Source organism: Cricetulus griseus, chromosome 3, assembly GCF_003668045.3.
Source record: "Cricetulus griseus strain 17A/GY chromosome 3, alternate assembly CriGri-PICRH-1.0, whole genome shotgun sequence".
Lineage (NCBI taxonomy): Eukaryota > Metazoa > Chordata > Mammalia > Rodentia > Cricetidae > Cricetulus > Cricetulus griseus.
This window is the reverse complement of record NC_048596.1, coordinates 22,787,946-22,813,268: the sequence shown is the minus strand read 5'-3', so window position 1 is coordinate 22,813,268 and position 25,323 is coordinate 22,787,946. Positions and strand designations below refer to the sequence as shown.

Below are 25,323 nucleotides of genomic sequence, written 5' to 3'. Positions count from 1 at the left end.
AAGCTCACTGGCCAAACTGATGATCTGCAGGGCTCCAGGTTCAGTGAGGAATCTGGTCTCAAACAAAAAATAAAGACACCAGAAGTCAACCTCTGACCTCCACATGCACTTGTATGTATATGTATGCACATGCATGTATACCCAGATTCATACATGAAAACAAATAGTTAATTCATTGCACCTCAATCTGGGCTTCAGAATGCAAATGGAACTACCTAAGGTATTGAAATATGCCCCACCCTACAAGTAAAAGCATAACAACAACAGTAAAAAGCCCACAAAAGTACCTGGGCCAAGTCCAACTCCAGACTAGTTACAACAGCTTGGTGTGGGGACAGGCAGTGAGATTGTAAAGAGTAGCTTTAGTGTTTTCCAACAGGCCAGAGTCCACCCAGAAGAGAGATAAAAGTGCGCCTCATTGATTGGTCACTTACACTCAGAGGTACATGTTGAGTTAGCAGCTAGCATTATAAAAGCCCGGGACTGCAAGTTCACAGGTGTCTCCCTAAGAAGAGAAGGCTGCCATGGATCCAGTCCTGGTCCTGGTGCTCACTGTCTCCTGTCTGCTTCTCCTCTTAGTCTGGAGACAGAACTCTGGGAGAGGGAGGCTCCCTCCTGGTCCCACTCCTCTCCCACTTATTGGAAACATCCTGCAGATAGATATAAAGGACATCAGCAAATCCTTAGCCAACGTAAGTATACTTCCTGCTCCACAGTGGTTGGAAAGAGAAAATTAATCTCTGCTATTAAATAAATACACTTCTGGAGGCAAATGGTTAAACTGTGTTACTTACTATAAGGCAATTGTGCCCTATGGATTATCATATTTGGACTGTCATTGTCAGAAATGATTAAATGAGATAATGTATTTGTCCAGATTAGAAATTTTACACTGTAAGATAAAGTCCATATAGCAGAGAACAGCTACTTTTTCTGCTTTATGGTCTTTAGCTATTAAAAGGTAATGGAATTGTTTTGAGAATTTACTGGAGAAGTCACCTATATACATGTTGTGTATTATGTTTAAGTTAGCAAGAATAATTTAATTTCTTCAAAGAAACAATTCATATCTGATGTCAAGGGAACCTGAGTCACATTAAACATATGTGCATGACATAGACCTAGGAAGGTCTATTGGGGGCACCAGTGTTTCTGGACTCTGTACAAAGCTGCTGTCTGACCTAGGAATGAGCCATGTGGAAGAAATTCTGTGGGACACTTCGTGTGCTGGTGCAATTGCTATCTGTCCCTTAGTAATATCAGGGTTACAAACTGCCTGGTATCATACTCATTGAGGGAGAGTTTTTAAATGGTGGCTTTCCAGTATTTATCACAGGGCGACCGAGTCAGACCCTGTGAGAAGAGCCCAGCCGAGTCCTGAAGTAGTGTCCTTCACAGTTGAGTATTTGTTTCAATGTGGATGCTGGGAACTGGTGAGTTGCTCAAGTACAAGAGATCCCTGAGCAGGGTTCAAATCTGAGTCTTGACTTTGTGCCCATGGGAAACCAAAATGAACTTGAGATTTCTTTGTCACTCTCTTTATCAGCAAACCCACAGATAAACTTACTTCAAAGTGTCATGGTTCTGACAGTTTGCACATTATTTGCCTGGCCGTCCCCTGGGAAACTAGACTCACGATGCACCTGAAAGCTGTAGCAGACAGCTTTTTAGGGATTGAATCCAACTACATTTGAAGTTGTGGTTGGCAAACTACAAATGTAGGGGCGTAAGATGCTAATACCAGCCCAGGTCTTCTAGGTTCTTCTGCTGCTACATGAATTTTCTTTCTTTCTTTTTTTTAAATTTCCAGTTCTCAAAAGTTTATGGCCCCGTGTTCACTCTGTATTTTGGCATGAAGCCCACTGTCGTGGTACACGGATATGAAGCAGTAAAGGAGGCACTGGATGACCTTGGAGAGGAGTTTTCTGGAAGGGGTAACTTCCCAATTGTTGAAAGAATGAATAATGGCCTTGGTGAGTGTGCATGCGCCCTTATGTGCATGGATGTGCATGCCTGTGTATGCAGGTGTGTGCTGGCCAGGCATCATGGGGATGAGACGGGGCGGGAGCCAAGTGGCAGTCAGAGGCCAGTTCTTCTTCGTTGTCTGGGGTCTCCCTTCTATTTCCATGTCCTGTTCTGGTAGGAATCGTTTTCAGCAATGGAACAAAATGGAAGGAGCTTCGGCGCTTCTCACTTATGACCTTGAGGAATTTTGGGATGGGGAAGAGAAGCATCGAGGACCGCATTCAAGAGGAAGCACGCTGCCTTGTGGAAGAGTTAAGAAAAACGAACGGTGGGTACCGTTTACTTTGCTCTTCCTTAATGCCGCCCTTTCAACACGGCAGCGGTAGCCAGCTACTCCTGGGCAGTGGTTGTTCGCTCTTATGCTAGCGCCCAATGACAGAGCTTTGCCTTTCTGTCCTTGTGTTTGTACACACTGACTGTTCATACAGTGTGGTCATGATACTCATCTAATCCCATTCTGCCACAGCTTATTTTCTAACCTGACTATTGCGAAGCCAGAAAGTTTTGAGTCTCATAAAAACTTCATATGGGGTAATAGTTCCTTTTAGTGTGATTATGACTTTATTATTTGGAATGTTTTCTTGGAGGATATTCATTAAGTGTATGTGGTATGAATGAGCCCATCATAATTTCATGGGTATGAGGAAGTGGCATGTTTTGTCATTAAGGTGGTCTATATCTGCTTGGTCAGCTTTAGTGACACAGTGACACAGATTTGCCTCAAGACCCATACCTGCAACTTCTGTCAATAATGATACGAACCATGTTTTTATTTTCTTTTACATAAACATCTTTGAGTGCTACTTTCATCAGTTGTGTTGACTCTGCAAACAAAGGGCTGTTTAAAAACTCTCAGTGGTAATTTGATGTTAATCGGTATTTGCTGTGCTATTTCATATCTCTTGAGTAAATATGTGCTCTGACGGAATTCTGCTAATATGTAACATGTATGAAATTATTTATTTAACCTATTTCAACTACTATTAATTCTACGCTATTTCCCCCTAATTGTAAGTTAGTTTTAACTTACATGTTTTAATTTTCTGTATTTTGCAATCTTTGACTCATAGATGCTTTTCAGATCTAGGGAGGGGCCTTTACTCCCAGGCTTAGCTATTTCCTAGTCACAGAAAACATGCCTTGGATTTTTAAAGGGACCTAACCATAGCCCAGTCTTCCAAGCGTTTCCTTTATCAAATTCTCAAATGATAATCCTGTGTTTTCTTTGCCCCGGGTCATCCCACAGCACTGTATGAGATCCTTAAGAGCATCCTTATGGCTTAGATGCCTCTGAGACTACTTTATCAATGAGGCTTCACTCAGTGTTCTCACCCTGCTTCATGCCTTCCTCCTGTGAATGTCCTAACACCCTGCAGGCTTTCCAGCAGGCAGAAAAAAAAATCCCAAAACCAAAACCAAAACCAAAAAACAATGCATGAAGAGACAAGAGTGAAATTCATCTCAGCCCGATTTTATTGTAACCAGCTCTAGACTAAGACTTCTCGAGTCTGACTCAGATCATTTTTACCTTAGTCATATTTAAGTGCAGCATAATTTTGGAAAAAAGTATTCAGATAACAATATTCAGGTAACAATTAACTAAGCCCCAAGTGCACAGCAGTTCAAGACATGTTTACATTGAGATCCCTTACAAAGTACATCCGGCTTCTTTCACAAGATTGGGTCCCATTGACTCAGAAATAGTGCCCAAGATTTAGGGTCTAGGGAACTTGACTGTGGTACACATAACACCGAGGACGTCAGGATTGGCCTGGCCCTAAGGTAGCACAGGAGTCACTTAGGCTGTTGTAAAGCACAAGTAACATCACTTACAAGAATGGGTTTTATGGTCTAAAAACAATACTCAAGGTTTAGGGGGAAAGGTCTGGGATAAGTGAAAATGTAACTTCTGGGAGAACAGAGCCTGTCCCATCAGACAGAAAATGATCATCAGGGCATAAAACTACTACATCTTTCCTGGCATTCCAGGAAGAGCAGCTATGCACCTAATTCCAATGAAGAGGTAAGCTGTGTGTTTAACTTTCCTGGATTCCTGCCAGCGCTTGTCTGTGTGCACAAGGCCTTTTTACCCTCTACAATAGTTGGTTTCCTGACCTCTCTGAACTCTCCTGCAGACCAACCCTGATGCCGTCCCTGACTGACCCCATGTGATATGGTTTGCCTCCTCTTGGGCGCTGTAACCACCAGTCTTCCCTATGATTCTAATCTGATTTGTTGTCCTCACCGTATCTGAATAAAAAGGAAATTCTGGGTGCATATTAAACCACTAGAATTTTGACTTGGAACTTTTATGATAATTAGTTTACCCTGATGCTAGTTCTACTCATGAAATGCTCATCAAAGTGAATTTGGCTTTTCAGCTTGTATTCTAAGTTACTTTGAGATTTATCTTTCCTAAATATAAGAATAGATTAGAAGTCAGCTCAAAAAATTGAGATTTATTTATTTCCAGTTTTACTTTATATGGGTGTCTTGCCTATATGCATGCCATGCCTGCAGAGGCCAGAAGAGCACATTGCATCCCCTGGAACTAGAGTTGTGAGCCACAAGTCACCCAGGGATTCTGGAATAGTAGTCAGTGCTCTTAATTGCCAAGGAGGTCTCCAGCACCAGAAATTAGATATTTTTTTTTTTAGTCTGAAATGCACACACACAAATCTTTTTGTTTGTTTACTTTTGTTTTCTCAAGACAGGGTCTTTTACCCTGTAGCTCTGGCTATCCTAGAACTTAGTATGTAGACCAGGCTAGAACAGAAATTTGCCTGCTTTGCTTCCAGAGTGCTGGGAATAAAGGTGTATGCTACTATGTCTGACTTAAGTTAACAATTTAAATTATTTATCTTCCAAGGAAAAATGAGAATGTCCTCTTTTTCTTCCTTTCTCCTATTTATTTATTTATTTATTTGCTTTTAATAAGAAGCTGAATATCTTGGTGTTTTACCTGAAAAGGAGTCTCACATTAGCTCTGTTAGCTATGCAACTTTCTTTCTTTCTTTTCTTTCTTTCTTTCCTTCCTTCCTTTCATTGTATATAACTTCTTTTTTATAGATTTTATTTAAATTAGAAACAATCTTATTTTACATATCAACCCTAGTTCCCTCTCCCTCCCATCCTCTCATGCCCCCACCAACCCCCCATCCCCATCCCCCATCCACTCCCTAAGGAGGGTGAGGCCTTCCATGAGGGAATCATCAAAATCTGTCAAGTCATTTGGGGCAGGGCCTAGGCCCTCCCCTGTGCATCTAGGCTAAGAGAGTATCCCTCCATGAGGAATGTGCTCCTGAAGTCTGTTCCTGCACTAGGGATAAATACTGGTTCCACTTCCAGAGGCCCTATAGACTGCCCAGGTCTCCTGGATGACACCCACATTCAGAAGGCCTGGCTCGGTCCTATGTTGGTTTCCCAGCTGTCAGACTAGGGTCTGTGAGCTTGCACTTATTCAGATCATCTGTTTCTGTGGTTTTCCCAGCATGGTCTTGACCCTTTTGTTCATCACTCCTCCCTCTCTACAAGTAGATTCCAGGAGTTTGGCTCAGTGCTGTGGATCTCTGTTTCAAGAAAAGAAAATACCTTAATAGTGGGAGCCATTATAGGTTTAAAGAGAAATCTGGCACTAGGGAAATGTCCAGAGATCCACAAAAATGGCCCCAACTAAGAATCTAAGCAGTAGTGGAGAGGCTATCTTAAATGTCCTTCTCCTATAATGAGAATGATGGCTACCTTAAATACCATCCTAGAGCCTACATCCAGTAGCTGATGGAAGAAGGGTTCACTTTCTAACAATAATTTCTCAATTTTATCATTAGTAAAAGGTGCTCAACTTTTCTTTTAGGATCAACTCAGAGGTCTTTTCCACATAAGTTTTTAAATTTTACTCTGTTTATGTGGTAAAATATTAGTTCTATGATAATATCTTTGCTCTTCAATAAAATTCCTGTAGGGGAATGCTTAGAATAGAATCCAGTTAAACTTTGGATCCACATGATCCACATGTACAATCTGTAATTCATCTTCCACTAATGCCAATTCTCTCTCAGCTTCAGCTGTTAATTCTCTGGGATGATTTAAGTCTTTGTCACTATCTAAGGTTTTGTTTAACTTAATCAGTTAAACAGGTTTTATACCAATAATGTGCCATAAATGGGAAATGTCTCCTAGTAATCTTTGAAAGTCATTAAGAGTTTGCAGTGGATCTCTCATAATTTGTACATTCTGTGGTCTAATATTTTGTAAACCCATTTTATAACCTAAATGATTAATAAAATCTCTTCTTTGTGTTTTTTTTTTTTTTTTAGGAGAAATTTGTAATCGCCAACAAGGCAATCTTTATGTCTTTAGACATGCTTTCTAAATTATCTACATTTGAACCAGATAATAAAATATTGTTCATGTAATGGTAAATTATAGATTAAGGAAATTGCTTACATATTATTTACAATGACTACCACACAAAATATTGGCACAGGGTGAGGCTATTTAACATTCCCTTTGGGAGAACCTTCCATTGATATCTTTTAGCAGGTTGAGAATTATTATAAGGCAAATTATTGTGAAGGCAAATTTTTCTTTGTCTTTTTCTTGTAATAGTATACTAAAGAAACATTTTTTAAATCAACAGCTATGACAGGCCATCCTTTAGGCAATAGAGAAAGCAAAGGAATTTCAGACTGCTAAGCATCCATTGGCTGTATCAACTTATTAACAGCTCTTAAATCTGTTACCCTTCTCCATTTCATGATTTCTTTTTAATAACAAATGCAGGAGAATTCCAAGGGCTGGTTGTTTCCTCATTATGTTGAGCATTAATTGCTCCTGTACCAACTCTTCTAAAGCCAGTAGTTTCTCTGTTGTTAAGGGCCATTGTGCAACTCAAACAGGTTTCTCTGTCAGCCATTTTAAAGGTAGGGCTGTTGGTGTCTTTGGGAGGTCAGCAGCTGTTGTGTCCTCTTCCTGTACTACCTGGAAGGTCGGTGACTGCTCTTTATATTACCTTCCATAAAAATTTCCAGAACCATATGTTAATTTATGTTTTGTTTCTAATATTGGGGGAATGTTTATCTGAGTATTCCATTGCTGTAATAAATCTCATCCCTACAAATTCATTGCAATATTAGCAATATATGGCTTTAATAATCTGCTCTGTACTTCTGGCCCTATACATTCAAGCCACTTTGTGTTCTGTTTTACCTGAGATAAAGTTCCAATCCCTAAAAGTTGAATATTTACCTCCTGAAGAGGCTAATTTAGATGCCAAGATTCTTGTGATAAAATTGTTACATTTGCACCTGTGTCTACCAGACCTCCAATGAAAACATCATTTATTTGTACTTTGATTTTGGTCTCTATTCATTTACAGAAGTTTGCCAATATATTCACTTTGTGATTTTTTTTAATGGCTTTTTGTTCTCGATTTAGTATCTCTTCTATCACCCAGAGTAACATGATTTCCTTCAATAGGCTCTTTAATTGCTCTGGGAAGTGCTTTCCATGGTGAAAGGAAAGGACTGAACTGAATTTGGCATATGGTCTTGCATAGGGGCCTGTAAGAGTCCCCTCAGGGTATTTCCCAATGGAAGGGTATTACCTTTATAATCTCTTGTTGACCTACAGCCCTTAGTCCAATACCTGCCTTTGCCACAACTTCTGTGTAACCCAGAAGGGAGGAGATTTCTGTTTGGATTATATTTATAAAAAGAATTGTTTCTAGAAACACCCTGATTACAATTACTTTTCAGGTAAACTTGTCTGTCATAATTTAAAAAATTAACATTTTAGTTTTTCTTCAAATCTCTTGAAAACCTCTCCTATCGATGTATCATCATCATGGGCATGAATTTCAATATTAATTGTATCTCGGATCCAATGCTCCAAAGGTGATGATCTTGCTTTTAAAGGCCTAATTATCCTTTTGCATTGGGTATTAGCATTTTCAAAAGCCATTGTTTCAATTATTATTTTTCTAGCTTCTGTGTCTGATATCATTCTACTTACTGCTGCTGACATCTGTATAACTGTACGAAATCTATATAACTTTTGTAAATGACTCAATTTTCTTTACTGTTTCTCCAATTCTGTCTCAAGCATTCAAACCTGCTACATAGCATAAACCCAACAGATGATCATGATATTGACACTGCCTTTCTAAAGTAGCATAATCTCTTTATCCAAGAATTTGATCTTGGGAAATATCTACACCTCTAGCTTTATCCCATTGTCCAATATTCTTAGTTTCTTCTGTGAACCAGAAAGTCCATTGAAATTCTGTGCCAATACTTCCTGAGAGATTCTAAAGTTATTATTGCTTTTTTAGTCCAAAGATAAAGACTTTACAGGTATGTTTCAATTGTGTTTTAAAATGTTTCCAATCCTTCAGGCTCACTCTGTGATCCCACCTTCATTCTGAGCTGTGCTCCTTCCAATGTGATCTGCTCAGTTGTTTTTCATAATCGTTTTGATTATAAAGACGAGAATTTTCTTAACTTGATGGAGAAATTAAATGAAAACTTTGAAATTTTGAACTCCCCATGGATGCAGGTGAGACTAAGATGTTTTCTTCACAACAAATCATTTATGTTTATTTCTTGACAAGTTAAAATTTGAAGCTTGGTATATAAAATTTTGTTGGAAAGCAGAATCAGTCTTCATTACCCTTCCTCCCCCCTCTTTCCTTCTGCCCCCTATCTCAGTTACTCAGGAGGCTAAAGTAGGTGAAGGAAAAATAAAGGGAGAGGCTGAAGAGAAATCTTAGTTTAGCTAGTTTGTGTACTTTGCACAAGGATTTATGTTTGATCCTCAACACAACAACAACAAAAGAAGCCACAAACGAGTTACAAAGTGCCATTGTCAAGGCTATTGTCAAGCCAAGGAGACAGGTGGGACAAGGGCAGACAAAATAGCACAAAGCCTTTCTACCTTTTAAAAAAATGTATATGGGTTGTATCTTCATACCTTTCTATGCACCACACACTTGCCTGGTACCCACAGAGGCCAGAAAAATGCATCAGATTCCCCCAAACTGGTGTTTTGGAAAGTTGTGAGCCACCATGTGGGTGCTAGGAATTGAACCTGGGTCCTCTGGAAGAGCAGCCAGTTCCCTTAACCTCAGCCCTTTCCCTATTATTTTTAACTTGCCTCCACTGCTTTATCAACTCTGCTTCCACATGGTATCTGTAAACTTTTGATTTCTCCAGAGTTGAATCTATGGCTTTTTTTGTTTGATTTTTAAATATTTTCATGGAGGAATGAAGTTCCTGCCCATGAAATGAGTGTTTCCGAACCATGGTCCTGTCCATATCTTGTCATAGTGCCATGAACTTCTCAAAGACTTAGTTGAGAACTTCAGTTTTTTGACCAGTAGCAATGCCTAAATTCAGTTCAAGCCAACTCTTTAGGATTTTTCCACTGACTCCCTTTTCCAGGTGATACTTGGTGACAGCCTGGAAACATCTTGAAACTCTCAGAGCACATCCAGGTTTTCATTGAAAAGATTCTATCACCCACAGGCTTATCTGTCAGTCAAGTCAGAGACATTTTATCAATTTATATGGCTGAAATTTCTCCTCTGAGAGTATCATGAATGGATGCTTGGGAACATAGATGGGAAGACTGACTGGGCTTTAGAAGGTATCACAGCATCCCATTCTGTGGTATGTTCTAAACTCTGCCTGGGAGATAATTGTGAACTTGTGTAGAAATCATTTAACCACTCTTGTGTATAATAGTATTTATCCATAAAATGCTGAGTTGGGTTTCATGATACTTTTTTAAAAGTACAATTCCCTTTTTGTTCATATAAAATAGACTTTCTAGGAACATTTTTACTATGGTATCACTAGTTAAGTCTCTTTATTTGAGTTTCTTATGTTTATTTTTAATTTAAAATTTTTGTGTAAATTTCTGTTTCTACCACTCTCATTCCCCCTTTTATCAGATGCAATTCCTTTCTCATACAATATAATCTGAATGCAGTTTCTTTCTCCTTGTTCCTTCCCACCTCCTCTCCCATCGGGATCCACTCCCTTTCTGTTTCTTATTAAAAGAGAACAGGTTTCTAAGAGATATCAAAACAAAATAAATTACAATAAGATAAAATAAAAACCATCATATTGAAGATGTACAAGACAAGCCAACATAAAAATAATGGAGTCCCAAGAGAAGGCACAAAAATCAGAGACCCACTCCTTGACACGTTCAGGAGGCCCATAAAAGTACTAAACCATCTGGGCAGTGGTGGCGCACACCTTTAGTCCCAGCACTCAGGAGGCAGAGGCAGGCGGATCTCTGTGAGTTTGAGACCAGCCTGGTCTACAAGAGCTAGTTCCAGGACAGCCTCCAAAGCCACAGAGAAACTCTGTCTCGAAAAACAAACAAACAAACAAACAACAAAAAGAACTAAACCAAAAGCTATAGCATATACACAGAGGGTCTGGTGCAGATATGCATAGGCCCTATGATTGCTGCTTCAGTCTCTGAGTGTTCATGAGTTTTGTTCAGTTGTTTAGAAGACCTTGTTCTTCTGGTGTCGTCCACCCACTCTGTCTCCCCCACTTCTCTGCCTCCTCTTCCAAAGGGTCTCCTGAGCTCTAGGGGAGGGGTTTAATGGAGACTTCTTGTTTAGAACTCTGTGTTCCAAGGTCACTCTCTGCATAATGTCTGGCCATGGGTCTCCATTTTTGGTCCTATCTGCTGCAGGAGGAAGTCTCATTTAGAATTTCATACTGAGTATTACATTAACAACATTTCCACCTTTTCTTTTCCCTGTAACTCCCTATCAAATTATTGACTTCTTTAATATATATATATATATATCTTGAATAAGCTACTGAATACATTTAGTGTTTCTCATGTGCATGTATTTAGAATGACCTACTGGGATTAGATAATTTATCAGGGGGATCATCCCGGAAGAATGATTCCCCTTCTCTCAACACCCACCATTTACATGTCAAGTGTTGCTGCTAATGTGCTGGTCTTGTTTAGACTATCATATTGTTGAGACTTCCTGAGTTCAACTTCTCCATCATATGCAGAAGGCACTATCTCACAACAGATGTCCTGATCTTCTGGCTCTTACAATCTTTCTGCTCCTCTTCTGTGACGTTCCCTCATCCTGATGTGTAGGAGTTGCTTTATAGATTTATCCATTGCGGTTGGACACCTCACAGTCAGTCGTGCACAGCATTTTAACCAGTTGTGCATTTCTGTAATAGTATTCATCTGTTTTTAAGAAAAGGTTTCTTGCTGGGCGCTGGTGGCGCACGCCTTTAATCCCAGCACTCGGGAGGCAGAGGCAGGCAGATCTCTATGAGTTCGAGGCCAGCCTGGTCTCCAGAGCAAGTGCCAGGATAGGCTCCAAAGCTGCACAGAGAAACCCTGTCTTGAAAAACCAACCCCCCCAAAGAAAAACAGAAAAGGTTTCTTTGATGAGTGGTGAAAGCTACACTTAGTTGGGAGTATAGGATGCATATTTAGAGTGTAGTTAGGAACTATACTGATTTAGGAAGCTAGCAGTAGTAGATTCAATATACAATCTATAGCTTACAGTACTAATGAACTCCCTCCCATTGAGCAGGAGGTAAGTCCCGTTAGACACTACTTGGTTATTTCCAAGATATAAGTGCCACTATTGCATCATTGGGGATACCTTGTTGTTCTGGTCAGTGGGGTTTGTAGGTTTTGTCACTACATAAAGACTTACAATTGCTTTTTTCCTGTGGCAACTTGTGTATCACCCTTGAAACCAGTAAAAACTAGTCCTCAGGGAAGAGATTTCTAGGTTGGCTATAGCTGGATTCTTCCAAGTCTTGTGTGTCCAAAGTGTGAGTTGTCTTCAGCAGTAGTACAGTCTTAGCTTCAAGTTCTGGGAGGCAATCAAGAGCAATGGAAACAGTTTATTCTGTTTGAAGAGCTTCTTGGACTTCCCCAACTACCAAAATGAATGGAGATTTCCCACATCTATCTCTGGTGTTTTTTGTAAGATAGTTTATGGTTCTCGAGGGAAGCATTATCACTCCAAGTGGTACAGTTTCATTTATTATATATGTATATTAAATTTCAAATATGTGTGTGCATATATATGTATACAACATACTTATTATATATGTATTTTGAGTAAACATAAAATAATGTTTCACTATGACTTTTTCAAGCATAGAATTATTTATTCCTCTTTTCTTTTCTTTTCTTTTCTTTTTTGTTTTTTGAGACAGTGTTTCTCTGTGTAGCTTTGGACCCTAACATGACACTCACTCTGTAGACCATGCTGGCCTTGAACTCACAGAAATCCACCTGCCTCTGCCTCCCAAGTGCTGGGAATAAAGGCGTGCGCCACCAACGCCCGGCTTATTCCTCCTTTCTACAGCTCATGTATGCCTTCTCTCCCCAGTTAAGTCTCCTTCTCTGTTTTCCACTTTTCCAATTTCCTTCTTCATGCTCTTGTATCCTTCCTGGTTATAAAGTCAGGATTTCACTCTGGAGACTGAGAACTATTAGTAAGAATAGCAAGGATGGCTTTGTGTTCTATAGCACATTTGCTCAAAATTCCTTAATATCTATTCTCATCAATAACATGTGAATTATAGAAATTCATGAAATTTCAAGGGTTAAAAAATTTTAAAATTGCTGGGCCTTTATTCCCAGCACTTGGGAGGCAGAAGCAGAGGCAGAGGCAGGCGGATCTCTGTGAGTTTGAGGCCAGCCTAGTCTACAGAGCGAGTGCCAGGATAGGGTGCAGGGTGCAAAGCTACACAGAGAAACCCTGTCTCGAAAAACCAAAAAAAATAAAAAAATTAAAATCACCACATGAAATGATGAGCTTCATTATGGTTCATGTACTTGTGTGTATGGGTGTGTGTGTTTGTGTATGTATGTGCAATTATACTTTGTTCTTATTTGTTTTCCTCCCTCACTGCTCTTACCATTCTCTGTTTCCCTACTTTTGCTAGCTCTCTTTGTCTCCCTAAGGAGTTTCTGTTTTTCTGTCACATGAGTTCTCCCCCTTATCTTTTTGTCTTTCCTTCCCCTTCTTGTTAATCTTTTCCCCTTCTCATTGTTCCCTTTTTACTTATATACCTATCTATTAGCTGAGCGGTGGTGGCTCATGCCTTTAATCCCAGTACTTGGGAGGCAGAGGCAGGTGGATCTCTGTGAGTTCAAGGGCAGCCTGGTCTACTGAGAGAGTTCCAGGACAACCTCCAAAGCTACAGAGAAACCGGTCTTGAAAAACAAAACAAAACAAAAACCCAAAATGCTTATATACCTATCTATATTTCCATGCATTTTATGAAACGTCATGATTTCATTATTTATGGCTGAAATAACATTTCACTGTCTGTATATGTACACACATACACACAATATTTTGATGAATATCTAAGCTGGTTCCATTTCTTAGCTCTTGCAAATAGTTCAACATAGACATTAAGAAACCCAACTTAGCATTTTATGGGTAAATGTTTATACCCCTCGTGTTGAACTATTTTGTACAGTTATCTTCCAGGCAGGATTCAGGACATACTGGAGCTGACTCTCCAACTCTCAGTAAGACAAAGTCTCAGAAGGGTGTGAGAGAGAGCCAACTCAGATCACAGACTGTTTGCAGACAGCAGAGCCATCTGCTGTGCAAAGAAGGAAAGTTATTGAAGAAAGCTCTTGTGGACTTAGCCACATATTCAATATAGGTTAAATATCAGCACTAACTGTGGGAAAGGTAATAGTCCACATGTTTATCTAACCCCTGGCTTCCAACACACTTTGTCTCCAAGCTTCAAGAATTCAGAAAGAAGTGACTTTAGTACATTATTCTTCTCCCTCCTCCCTCTCCTGTGCTACTTTTTTTCCTTCAGAAATATTTTTGCTTTATCATATTTTATTTTACTTTGGTTTCTTGAGACAGGGTTTCTTTGTGTAGCCCTGGATATCCTAAAACTAGCTTTGTAGACCATGCTGGCCTCAAACTCACAGAGAGCTTCCAGTCTCTGCCTCCTGAGTATAGGGATTAAAGATGTGCTCTTCCTCTCCCCAGTGCTTTATCATATTTTAAAGTTATTTTATTTACTTGTTTTTGTGTGTTTGTGTACACGTGTGTGGTACATGTACTAATTGTGTATGTATGCATGCATGTGGAGTTTGGAGAACAAGCTTCCTCAGGATCTTCACCTTGTTTTAGAGACAGTCTCCCTATGGCTTGAAGTTCACCTACAGGGTAGACCAGTTGGCTACTGAGCCCCAAGTATCTGCCTGCTTCTTCCTCCAGGTCTCTGAGATTACAAGCATGGCCACCCATGTCTGGCTTCTTCACATGGCTGCCTTAGATCCTCAATTTGTGCAGCAATTGTTTACTGACTAATCTCTCTTGTTATCACCCTAAACTGATGCATTTTTGTTTGCTTTTCTGCAGTAATTTTCAGAAGACTGCCCCCCCCCCCGCCCCCGCCACAGGATTTCTCTGTGTAGCTTTGGAACCTGTCTTAGAACCAGGTCTTGTAGATGGGTGTGGTCAGCAGTACCTGTTATCAGGGTTTTTCCCTACAATACACTCTCATACATAACCTAAAATAACCAAAGGAATCAGGGAAATAAAAAAGAGTTGCTCAGTTCAACAGCTATATCTGTTCACAGCTATCTCTGCTCAAGACTGTGTCTGGCAAGTTTCCTTCATGATCTATCTGTTAGGAGTCACTAACATGAAATTTCACAACTGAGTTTGATCACTATGTGGTTAATTTTCACCTTTGATCATCTTGGTCAACATAGTGGACTGACTCTTTTTTATATTTAGCTAAATGTTCTTTGTCAAATGACCACCATCTTTTTTTATTTGCTCTACCTTTTAACTATTGCTTGGTATATGTGGAATATGATTTTAATATGTGTTAATAATTTAGGGCTTTTTTTTCCTTTTCTTTTTACCTTTTTTTGATAGGGCATCTCATTATGCTACCCCGGCTATTCTCACACTCATAGACTCCGGTGATTCACTCACATAAGCCTCCTGAGTAACTGGTCTACAAATGTGTGTGATTACATTCAGCCTAATAAACATATATTTTTAAATCTTTAAGGTCTGCAATGCTATCCCTGCCTTCCTTGATTATCTCCCAGGGAGCCATAACAAAGCACTTAAAAACTTTGCTGAAATAAAAAGTTATATTTTGAAACGTGTGAAAGAACACCAAGAAACACTGGACATGGACAATCCTCGGGACTTCATTGACTGTTTCCTGATCAAAATGGAACAGGTAAAATGCTATTCGTTGGCTTGCATTTTGTATTTCATCAATCATTTCTATTCTTACTGGGAGAAATTTAACTTTTCAGGCAAGAAACACTTGGTACGAACTTTAGGTTCCTATTGTGGGCATGGATTGGATTAGCATCATTTAAGATTTAAAATTGAATTGTTAAGCAATCAAAATACATGGGCATCATTTAATAAGTTATATGAGGAAAGGGAATATACATTTCAGGTGAGTTAGACATATAAATGACTTAGAAAATACAAAATATCAAACATTAAATACTGCTAACTGAGGGACCAGCCTCAAGTCAGTACCCAGGGTATTCAAAAAATTCCATAAATTTGGCTTAGGAAAAATTTTTTCATTTATCTGAGGTGAAAAAATAAGGAGATACAGGTGCTTTCTGTTGGTAACTTTATCTTTTACTTCATCTTAAAAAAATCCTCTCTGCACACGGGGGTGGGCCTAGACCCTATCACAAAGGATACGATAGACTCTGGTGACACCTTATGGAAGGCCTCACCATCCAGGGGGAGCAGAAAGGATATGTGATAGCTAGGGTTTTAGTTGGGGGGATGTTAGGGGAGGACGGGAGGGAGAGGGAACTGGTGGGATTGTCATGTAAAACAATCTTGTTTCTAATTAAAAAAATGAAAAAATCCTCTCTGAAAATCTCTGACTCCACACAACCACATATCTCCACACAGCCGTTGCTATACATCTCATTTAAATAGTTCTACCGTACAGTTCCCTCACACTCTCTCACACAGATCTTCACATAGGTCCTTTATGTAGCAGCAGCTCTTCCACATAGTCCTCCTTCTCTCTCTCTCTCTCTCTCACACACACAGACAGACAAACTTCCACATCATTCACTCACTTTATTCACTCACTCTGCTCACTCACTCTCTCACACTTCTCTCATGCTTGTTCTTCTTCATCTCTCACATTTCTCTCTCTGCCCATTCAGCTATATCCTTTTCTCGCGTGCGTGCGCGCGCACGCACGCACGCACGCACACACACACACACACACACACACACACACACACACACACACTCTGTGTGGTGATACCTTGCTTGTACACATAAAGCCTGTCTGAAGGTCAGAGAATGGAGCTTGCCACTAGCTGGGTGGAAACAGGATATAAGCAGGGAGAAACTGGAACCGCTCTCTTGTTTGCTAAGATGCTAAGGAGGTAAGGTGTGACATGGCTTGCTCCTTCTCTCTGATCTCTCAGCATCTTCCTCAATATCTGACTCCGGGTTTTTATTACTTAGACCAATTAAGAACTCTATTTATATCTCTGTAAGAGCTTTCTACACGGCTCTTACATGGCTCAATCTAGCTGCTTCTCACACCACCACTTCTCTCACAGCTAAAGTCTGGACGATTATATATTACATTTGCAGAAAGCCTGACCACATGATAAGTCACATAGTTTCTCTTAGGCTAGTGAGATCACATTGACCAGCCAGTGAGTAATGCTTGGCCATACATGTAGCTCTAAGTTAGTGAGGGTTTTCAGACAGAAAGTAAACAGTTAGTTGGCAGAACCTTGAGCCTGTAACATAAACTGAGACTGAGACTACATGCAAAAAGCCAACTTCTGAGAAAGTTAAGTCTACAAAAGTTGCTTCAAGCTGTAAATGGAGTTCTTAATTGGTCTAGATAATAAAAAGCTGGAATCAGATATTGAGGGAAATGCTAAGAGATTAGAGAGAAGGAGTGCAAGCCACAGCACACCTTAACTCCTTAGCATCTCAGCAGACAAGAGAGCGATCTCCTGTTTCTAGCAGCTTATATCCTTTTCTGCTTAGCTACCTCACTTCCTGTCTGTCTGTACAGACTTCCAGACCTCTATGGTTAGCTAGTGGCAAGCTCCATTCTCTCACCCCCAGACAGGCTTTATTTGTTCAAGTGAGATATTATCACATCAAGCTAACCTTGAATCAGCAATAAACAACTGGGAAAATGACTTTGTGTATTTGTCTTTAGGGGAAAGCAGATATTCATCTCCAGGGGCAACCAGCTTGTTTTGATTATGTTCTGAAGTCTAAAATTGGCTGTCTTGGTGACTGAGAAAACTATTACTTTCCTATGTCAATATTAACAGGGTCCTTTAGAGTGCCAGCCTCAATGCTCCCCCAGGATTCAGACAGGATGCTTCAGCAAGCACAGGATATAGGTAAAGGGATCTGAATGTGAAGGAATTAGCTCATACACATTCTCTTCTCATCATGGCTCTTTAATAATCTCTCATCCCACAAGGTTTTCAGTTTATATACCCACACACAGAGTTAGCAATTCTCTGGCAATAGCAAGGATACCAGGCATGCATTTCTTAGGGCCAAGAAGATAGATAAGGCTGACAAAGTGGGTACCTGTTATCTTACTTATGTCTCATAGGGGGCTTGTCTGTGAGACTCCCTGGTAAATACTGAAGTCTCATTTAAGGAGGGAGATTTAAATCAGTATAGAATTCTAAGAAGAGAAAAAGGATTGTGTGTGTGTGTGTGTGTGTGTGTGTGTGTGTGTGTGTGTGTGTGTGTGCTAAACTTACATTCTTAAGTGTAACTAGTTAAGCTAGAAGTTTTTAATTGGTAAATGTAGAAAAATGGGAAGAGATGCCATAGCGCTGTGCTTTCTAAGCACTCACTTTTGCTTTTGCAACAGCCAGAAACACAGCATCTTGACTAGCCATGGCAACTGGCTGCAGAAAGAAAATGGGTGGCATTTGATCTGAATTAGCATTTTTGTCAAATGTTAGCTGATTAAGGGAGACCTCTGAGCTCTAGAGATTACATCTACAGTGACTAGATTAAAGGGAAAAAACTAGGGCTATATATATTTTAAGTATAAAGGGATGAGAAATTTGTATCATTGGGTTCTTTTCTTATGTTATTAGTGTGACATGGTTTTTATGGCTTAACATAGCTATAAGAAGGTTCAGGAAATTGGATTTTGATGCAAGGAAGAAATAAGGAAATAGAAATGAAGATTGGGTTAGGTAATTTACATTGTCTGACATATTGTATACTTGCTGTAATATTTTTGCTACACCCTTAACTTTCTAAATTTGCTTACCTGTAGGGCAACCTGTATTAGTAGCACTTGTTACAATTTAATATAGTGGTCACTATCTAATAACCAAATAAAAATTCTTAGGAAAAGGACAATCCACACTCTGAGTTTACTACTGAAAGCTTGATGGCTACTGTGGCTGACGTGTTTGTAGCTGGATCAGAAACCACAAGTACTACCCTCAGATATGGACTGTTGCTCCTCATGAAGCACACAGAGGTCACAGGTATGACTCTGACATGTGTGAGGCAAAGCTAGTCTTCTTTAGACATCTCTGAAAGAAGTTTTAATATTGATGTTTTTTGTGTCACTAGATGACATTTGTACACATAAGATAAGATAAAAAAACAAGACCAATTTTGATAATAGAAAAAATGAGAAAGGGAAGAACAGTTACTCTGAGAAATAGTTAAACACCAAAGCTCTGAATTCAACAAAAAGATACTCTGGGTACTGTCTGGAGTGTTTATGTTTGTGTGTGTATGTGTGCATATATATGTATGAGTATATGTATGCATGTATTTATGTGTGTGTGTGTGTGTGTGTGTGTGTGAGTTTATATATTTTGCGTGAAGTGGTCATAGGAGTATAATGCATCTTTATTGAAAAACTGATCAGAAATAGTATTATAAAATAATAGAAATAGTTATTATTTATAAATGTAATCAGAAACTACAGACAAAACTAGGATGTCTCAAAGTAAATGTCTTTGGGAAATGTAAGGATGAAAAAGATACTAAGTTTCACATATGCATAAGTACACAATACATATATTAGTATTCAATTAAAATTTTTATTTATTGATTTTATGTTTATGGGTGTTTTGCCTACACATATGTCTGCAGACCCAGTGCATGCCTGGTGCCTACAGGGACCAGAAGGCATCAGATCTCCTGATATTGGAGTTGTAGACGATTGTGGGCCACCTGTGGGTACTAGGAATTAAATCTGGGTTGTCTGGGGGACAGGTCAGTGCTTTCAACCACCAAAATATACCTCCAGCTCCAGGGTTCCATTTTAAAGCCCCACTGTGATTTCGACATGAAATTAATTTTTGTTTTGTGCTTTTCATAAGAGTAATCATTAGAATTTATATATTGATGTGGGATGTCCTTCTCTACGCTGCGAATATGTGTTGCTTTTATTGACTGATGAATAAAGATATTTTAACCAATGGCTAGGTGGAACAGAGCCAGGGGGAAATTCAAACAGTTACAGAGAGAAAGGCCGTGTTGGCAAGACACCATGTAGCCACCAGGAAACAAGATGTGAGGTAACAAGCCACGAGCTTCCTGGTAAATTATAAAATGATAGAAATGAGTTAATTTAATCATGAGAGCTAGTTAGTAATATGCCTGAGCCATTAGCCAAACAATTATTATTATTATTAAGCTCCAGAGTATTATTTTATAAGCAGCTGTGGGACCAGGTGAGATACATAAAAGCTACCAACTACATAGTACATGAAATTTACATATTGAAACATTTCATTTCAGTATATTCATTAATCTGTACAATAATATATCTGTCTGCACAGTAATACCTAACTAGTGGGATAGTTTTGTGAATTATAGTAATTCTCTAATTGTAAGTGTGCAGATGGCCCAATGCCTTTAACATACTTCACATAGATGTGAATTGTTATGACAACTGTACCATTTCTCAATTGTTCCCTATCAGCTAAAGTCCAGAAAGAGATTGATCATGAGATTGGCAGAAACAGGAGTCCCTGCATGCAGGACAGGACCCGAATGCCCTACACAGATGCAATGGTGCATGAGGTCCAGAGATACGTTAACCTCATCCCCAACAATGTGCCCCATGCAGCTACCTGTAATGTTAAATTCAGAAATTATGTAATTCCCAAGGTAAGCTTGTTCCTCTGACCATGCCCTTCAGTTACCTTATAGTTTCTGAATTCAAAATATGATTCCAGTCCTCCACCAACACAAAACAAGAAAAGCAGGATTTCTGTAGGACTAGTAAGTTTTATGACTTCTTCTTCTTCTTCTTCTTCTTCTTCTTCTTCTTCTTCTTCTTCTTCTTCTTCTTCTTCTTCTTCTTCTTCTTCTTCTTTCTCCTCCTCCTCCTCTTTCTTCCTCCTCCTTCCTCTTCCTTTTTCTCTTCCTCTTCCTTCTTCTCTTTTGATGGGATCTCACTGTGTAGCTCTGACTACCCTGGAACTCACTGTGTAGCTCTGGCTAACCTTGAACTCATAGATCTGCTTGCTGTTTTATGAGACATCTTATTATCCAACGTCTTCCAAATACAGCCTTCATTAATATTTTTGGGGTTCTATTTATATTTCTAAGTAAATGTTAAACATTCCATTCATTGATTTTCCAAAATGCTTCTCTGAGGCTTTTTATTGGGGTGATTTTAAATGCAATAATTTATAAATTATTTATGCTTTAACATACTAAAACTTTCAATTTGGGGATTTGATTATGGTTCTAACTTATCTGACCTTTCCTTTATTTTCTCAATATTGTTTTGTTTTCAGTTCAATGGCTTACACATAGATTACCCTTTTCCAGAATGAATGAGATTTCTAAATAAAGTGTAAACTCTTTAAAACATTTAAAACACTGCTATTTTTGTTGACTAGCTGTGTGAGCTGTACACTACTGAAAGGGGTGTATATGTTGAAGGCCCCTGCTCTTACTATATTGGAGTCTATGTTTCCCTGTAATCCTAATATGTTAAGCTTTTATATTTAGGTGCTCTATGTTGTACCATGCATCACATTGGAGACACATATTATATATAATAACACATAATATATAATTGGAGTTATATAATATCACCTATGTGTATGGTTATATATTATAGTATATAACATATAATTTAATTGTATACATCCCTCTGGCTGAATTAACCCTTTTATTATTATATAATGACCTTCTTTGTCTCATTTTTCTGATTTTGGCTTAAAGTATATATTTTTAATTATGGATACTTCTGCCATAATCTATTTGGATTCCACTGCCTGCAGCATCTTATTGCATCTCTTTCAGTTTATATACATCCCTACAAGGGAAGTAAGCCAACAACATACTTTTTTAACATTAAGTTTCTTGTGGTGTGGTATTTAAATTTGAGAATTTCATCTATAATTAGGGTAATCATTGACAAGCAATGCCTTCCAATTATCTTTTGCTTTCTGGTTTAATTACATCTTCTTTATTTCTTCTCTGTCTTTTAAAATCCCCTTTTGTGGCAATGTAGTTTACTCAAAAAGTGTGTAAGTCTGTTTTGATTTCTTGCTTTGTGTGTGTGTGTCTACTATAGATTTTGCCTTGTATAAGAAAAATATTTTGATTTTATCTTGTTGTGTTGAAATTCAACTTAACATGCTGATGAAGTTTAAAAAGAGATAAACAAGCAAACCAACCAAAGGAAACAGAAAATAACCTAATAAAACTCTGTACCTATGCTCTATTCCTTCCTACATTTTGAACAGAACATTTTTAATATTCTAAGTTAGTGTCTCACTGTTTTGCTGATGCTGTCCCCAGTCTTTTGAGTTCAGATGATTCCACTATCTGCCTCTCAGTCCTAGGTTATGGGTGTGTTTCACCATGCTCATGTATGCCTTGAAACTTTATCCTTGCTACTTCCCTTTCTTTTCTTTGTAGTACAGTGCTGGTGATTGAGCCCAGGGCTTTGCACACGCTAGCCAAGTGTTGTTCCACTGAGCTATGGCCCCACAATTTGATTTGGATGCCACATCATTTATCTTCTTATATTACTTATATTTGAACATACTTGTATATTTATGATTTTTGACTTTTTGTCATTCAAAGTGAAGATATGATTTGTGTTTCATTCTTTTACAATGTTAGATCCTTTTGAATTTGTCTGTGATTTATTGTTACCTATGAATCCATACATTCTCATGTTTTTTCTTATAAACTGATATCTCTTTCACTTAAAGAACTCTGTTAAAATTTATTTAAGTCTAGTAAAGATATAGTCTCTTTTTTATGGAGCCTTTATTACACCTTCATTTTTTAGGACTGACTTTTATGCATATAGTGTTCTTTTTGCATTATTTCATGAATGAGGATATCTAAGAAAGTGGGGGGCAGGAGGAGGGGAGGGAGGGAGAACTGTGGTTGGTACATAAAATTAATACAAATTTAAAATAAGAAGAGCTGAACAATAATACTTTGTGAGCATTAATACATATAAAGACAGTGAACCACCAAGGAAAACAAAGAAAGACTACAGGAAAATAAGCCATGATAGCATTCTTGTTTCTTTCATTGTTAGTTTTTAAAATTGCATTTATTTATTGAGAGAGAGAGAGAGAAACAGTGTGTGTGTGTGTGTGTGTGTGTGTGTGTGTGTATGTGTGTATGTGTGTATGTGTGTATGTGTGTATGTGTGTATGTGTGTGTGTGGCTGTGTAGGTCAGAGGACCACTTGCATGAGTCAGTTCTCTCCTGTCACTTTCTGGGATCCAGGGTCAAATTTAGGCTTGCATGCAAGTGCCTCTATCTGCTGAGTCTCCTTGCCAGTCCTTCCACTCATTGAATTCTTCATGCCATATTTTTATTTGTTATTTTCAGGGCACAGACTTAATAACATCACTGACTTCTGTGCTACATGATGACAAAGAATTTCCCAACCCCAAAATATTTGACCCTGCCCATTTTCTGGATGAGAATGGAAACTTTAAGAAGAGTGACTACTTTATGCCTTTCTCCACAGGTAAATGAAATTTATTTCTATTGGTATTTCAGGTACAAGGTAAACTTTACTTTTGGCACAATGTTGTCTAGGCTGATCTTGAACTCCTGAACTCAAGCTTCTTGTCCAAGCTGTCTGAGTATTTGGCACTAGAGACATGTGCCACCAGGCCCGATTCTACAAGATGCAATTTGGAGATAAATTGGATCATCCACCATGTCCTCACAGACAAGTGGGTTTGCTCTTTGTGTCTCCTCAGGAGCAACACTTCCAAAGCCCATGCATGTTCCTCAACCATGGCACATCCTCATTGTTGCTCCACATTAGAGGGGCTTTGAGAATATCCAGCCTATATTTTAAATTGAGAAAACTAGAATGTAGGTCAGCAGCAGGTGAGTCAACAGGTCACTGTCATCCAGTTGCATTAGTGCTGTGAGAGAGGGAAGCTTGGGTTTTTAGCAAGGTCAGAGGGGAAGTTCTCATGTCACAGAGCATTCTAACAGGACAGAGGAAAGTTGGCTGGCTCCTAGGGAGGAAGGAAGTGAGGTAAGAAGAGGAGGCAGGGACCTGTACAGAGGAAATGAAGTACACGAGGGGACATTTTTGTAGATTCGGGACACAAGAACTTGACAAAAATGCAGGCCAAGAGAGACCTCGAAAACTCGGAAGGACACACGACAGTGATTCCAGAGCCCCTAGGGTTTCCTCGACTTATGAGCCTACACTATGGTTGTTCAATCTCAGTGCACATTATGTGTTCCAAGTCTCTGAACACAGAATCACATTCTTTTTTGGTCACATGTTTTTATGACTTTCCTGTGGGTCTGCCTTGTCCATTTTCATATGTGACAGACTGAGTCCTTCTTTTTAGGGAACTCATCTTTGGGCAGGGAGGCAGAAGATGACACAGCATAATGTTCAAACGGTCCATGCTGCTGTGAAAGCAGGGGCAGCAAGGAAGTCTGGGAGTCAGGGTCGCAGAGAATCATAGAGAAATGCCACAGATAGTGGGGGCTTCAGGAAAGTATCAGAGCAGCACTTCTTAGACCATGGTGAAGGCCGGAGTTTGGGGAAGGGAGTGGTAAAGTGGAGCTGAGAGGGATAGGATGGCATTGGGTATCAGACGGAAAAGAGAATGTGAATGTTCAGGCCACCCACTTGGATCTTGCCTCGTAGGGCAGATGCAGGACATGCATCTGAAGTAGGTGATTATAGACAGGTAAGCTTGAATAGGCACAAAGGGAAACTTGGTATCTCCTTGACACTGCTGCCTTCAGCCATTAGAGCAGTGAGGTGAATCTGTCACTAGAGGAAGATTGATGTCAACTTGAAAGGTCAAAGGATAATTTCTATTGTATGAATTGTTACTGAAGTTGTGACATAGAGCTCATAATAAATATTTAAAAATGAAGGGTGCCTACTAAAACCAGACATTAAGCAGATGACATTGTATCTAAAGTTGTGTGCATCTCTGTTCATTCTGTCATTCTGTAATGAATGAGCTTAGTAACTGGTGAGGTTAAGATATCCTTTATTAGCAAAGCTCCAGCCAAACGAAAGCCAGAGCATGCCAGGGGCAGCAAGGCAGGGAGGCCAGAGAGAAGGGGCTCCCATGTGCCTTGTCTGTACCTTTAAACCTTATCACGAGTCATCCTGACCTCACCTTGACCATGCCCTGATGGGCGTGGTTAGGCACACCTGTAGCCAGCTTCTAGCAGGTGTGGCTTACACTGTCCCCTACAATTCTGTTTGACCAACCCACCATTTAAGAATCAAATACTTAACTGACTGTCTTTATAACAGTTCATAACCCACTGTAAGGAGAGGATCCTCTGTGTTTGCTTTTGTTTTTCAGGAAAGCGAATGTGCGTGGGAGAGGCCCTGGCTCGCATGGAGCTCTTTCTGTTTCTGACCACCATTTTACAGAACTTCGATCTGAAATCTTTGGTTGATACAAAGGACATTGACACTACCCCAGTGGCCAGTACTTTCGGCTGTGTACCACCTTCATACCAGCTGTACTTTATTCCTCGATAACGGACAGATTGGCTGTTGTTATGCAGGTGTCCCTGACATAGTCCACGCCCTTCCCACTATTAGGGTTACCTCTCTCATTTATTTTCTCATATCTCTCCACTCCCCCACAATACAGTGAGCACCCATCCTCCTTTAAGAAGATTTTCATGAATTACCGCACATATTTTGCCCCCCCCTTCAAGTCTTAAACTTGACTGAGTTATTAGTATGTTAGAGTGTAATA

General features: G+C 39.3%; 1 protein-coding gene across 1 annotated transcript; it reads left to right on the top strand.

Annotated features, from left to right (window-relative positions):
- The first annotated feature begins 122 nt into the window (after positions 1-122).
- On the top strand, positions 123-25,323 carry LOC100754462 (cytochrome P450 2C28). Its single transcript, XM_027407424.2, has 9 exons — positions 123-692; positions 1,811-1,973; positions 2,144-2,293; positions 8,420-8,580; positions 15,108-15,284; positions 18,453-18,594; positions 20,049-20,236; positions 22,943-23,084; positions 24,919-25,323. The coding sequence occupies exons 1-9, from the start codon at positions 525-527 to the stop codon at positions 25,098-25,100; spliced, it is 1,473 nt and encodes a 490-aa protein (XP_027263225.1). The 5' UTR covers positions 123-524; the 3' UTR covers positions 25,101-25,323.

What these genes read in the sequence shown, in the direction of transcription:
- LOC100754462 (XM_027407424.2), top strand. Translation starts at nt 525, where the DNA reads ATGGATCCAGTCCTGGTCCTGGTGCTCACTGTCTCCTGTCTGCTTCTC. An exon ending in AAGAATGAATAATGGCCTTG is followed by an intron (nt 1,974 to 2,143) that starts GTGAGTGTGCAT and finishes CTGTTCTGGTAG; the next exon opens with GAATCGTTTTCAGCAATGGA. An exon ending in CTTTATGCCTTTCTCCACAG is followed by an intron (nt 23,085 to 24,918) that starts GTAAATGAAATT and finishes TTTGTTTTTCAG; the next exon opens with GAAAGCGAATGTGCGTGGGA.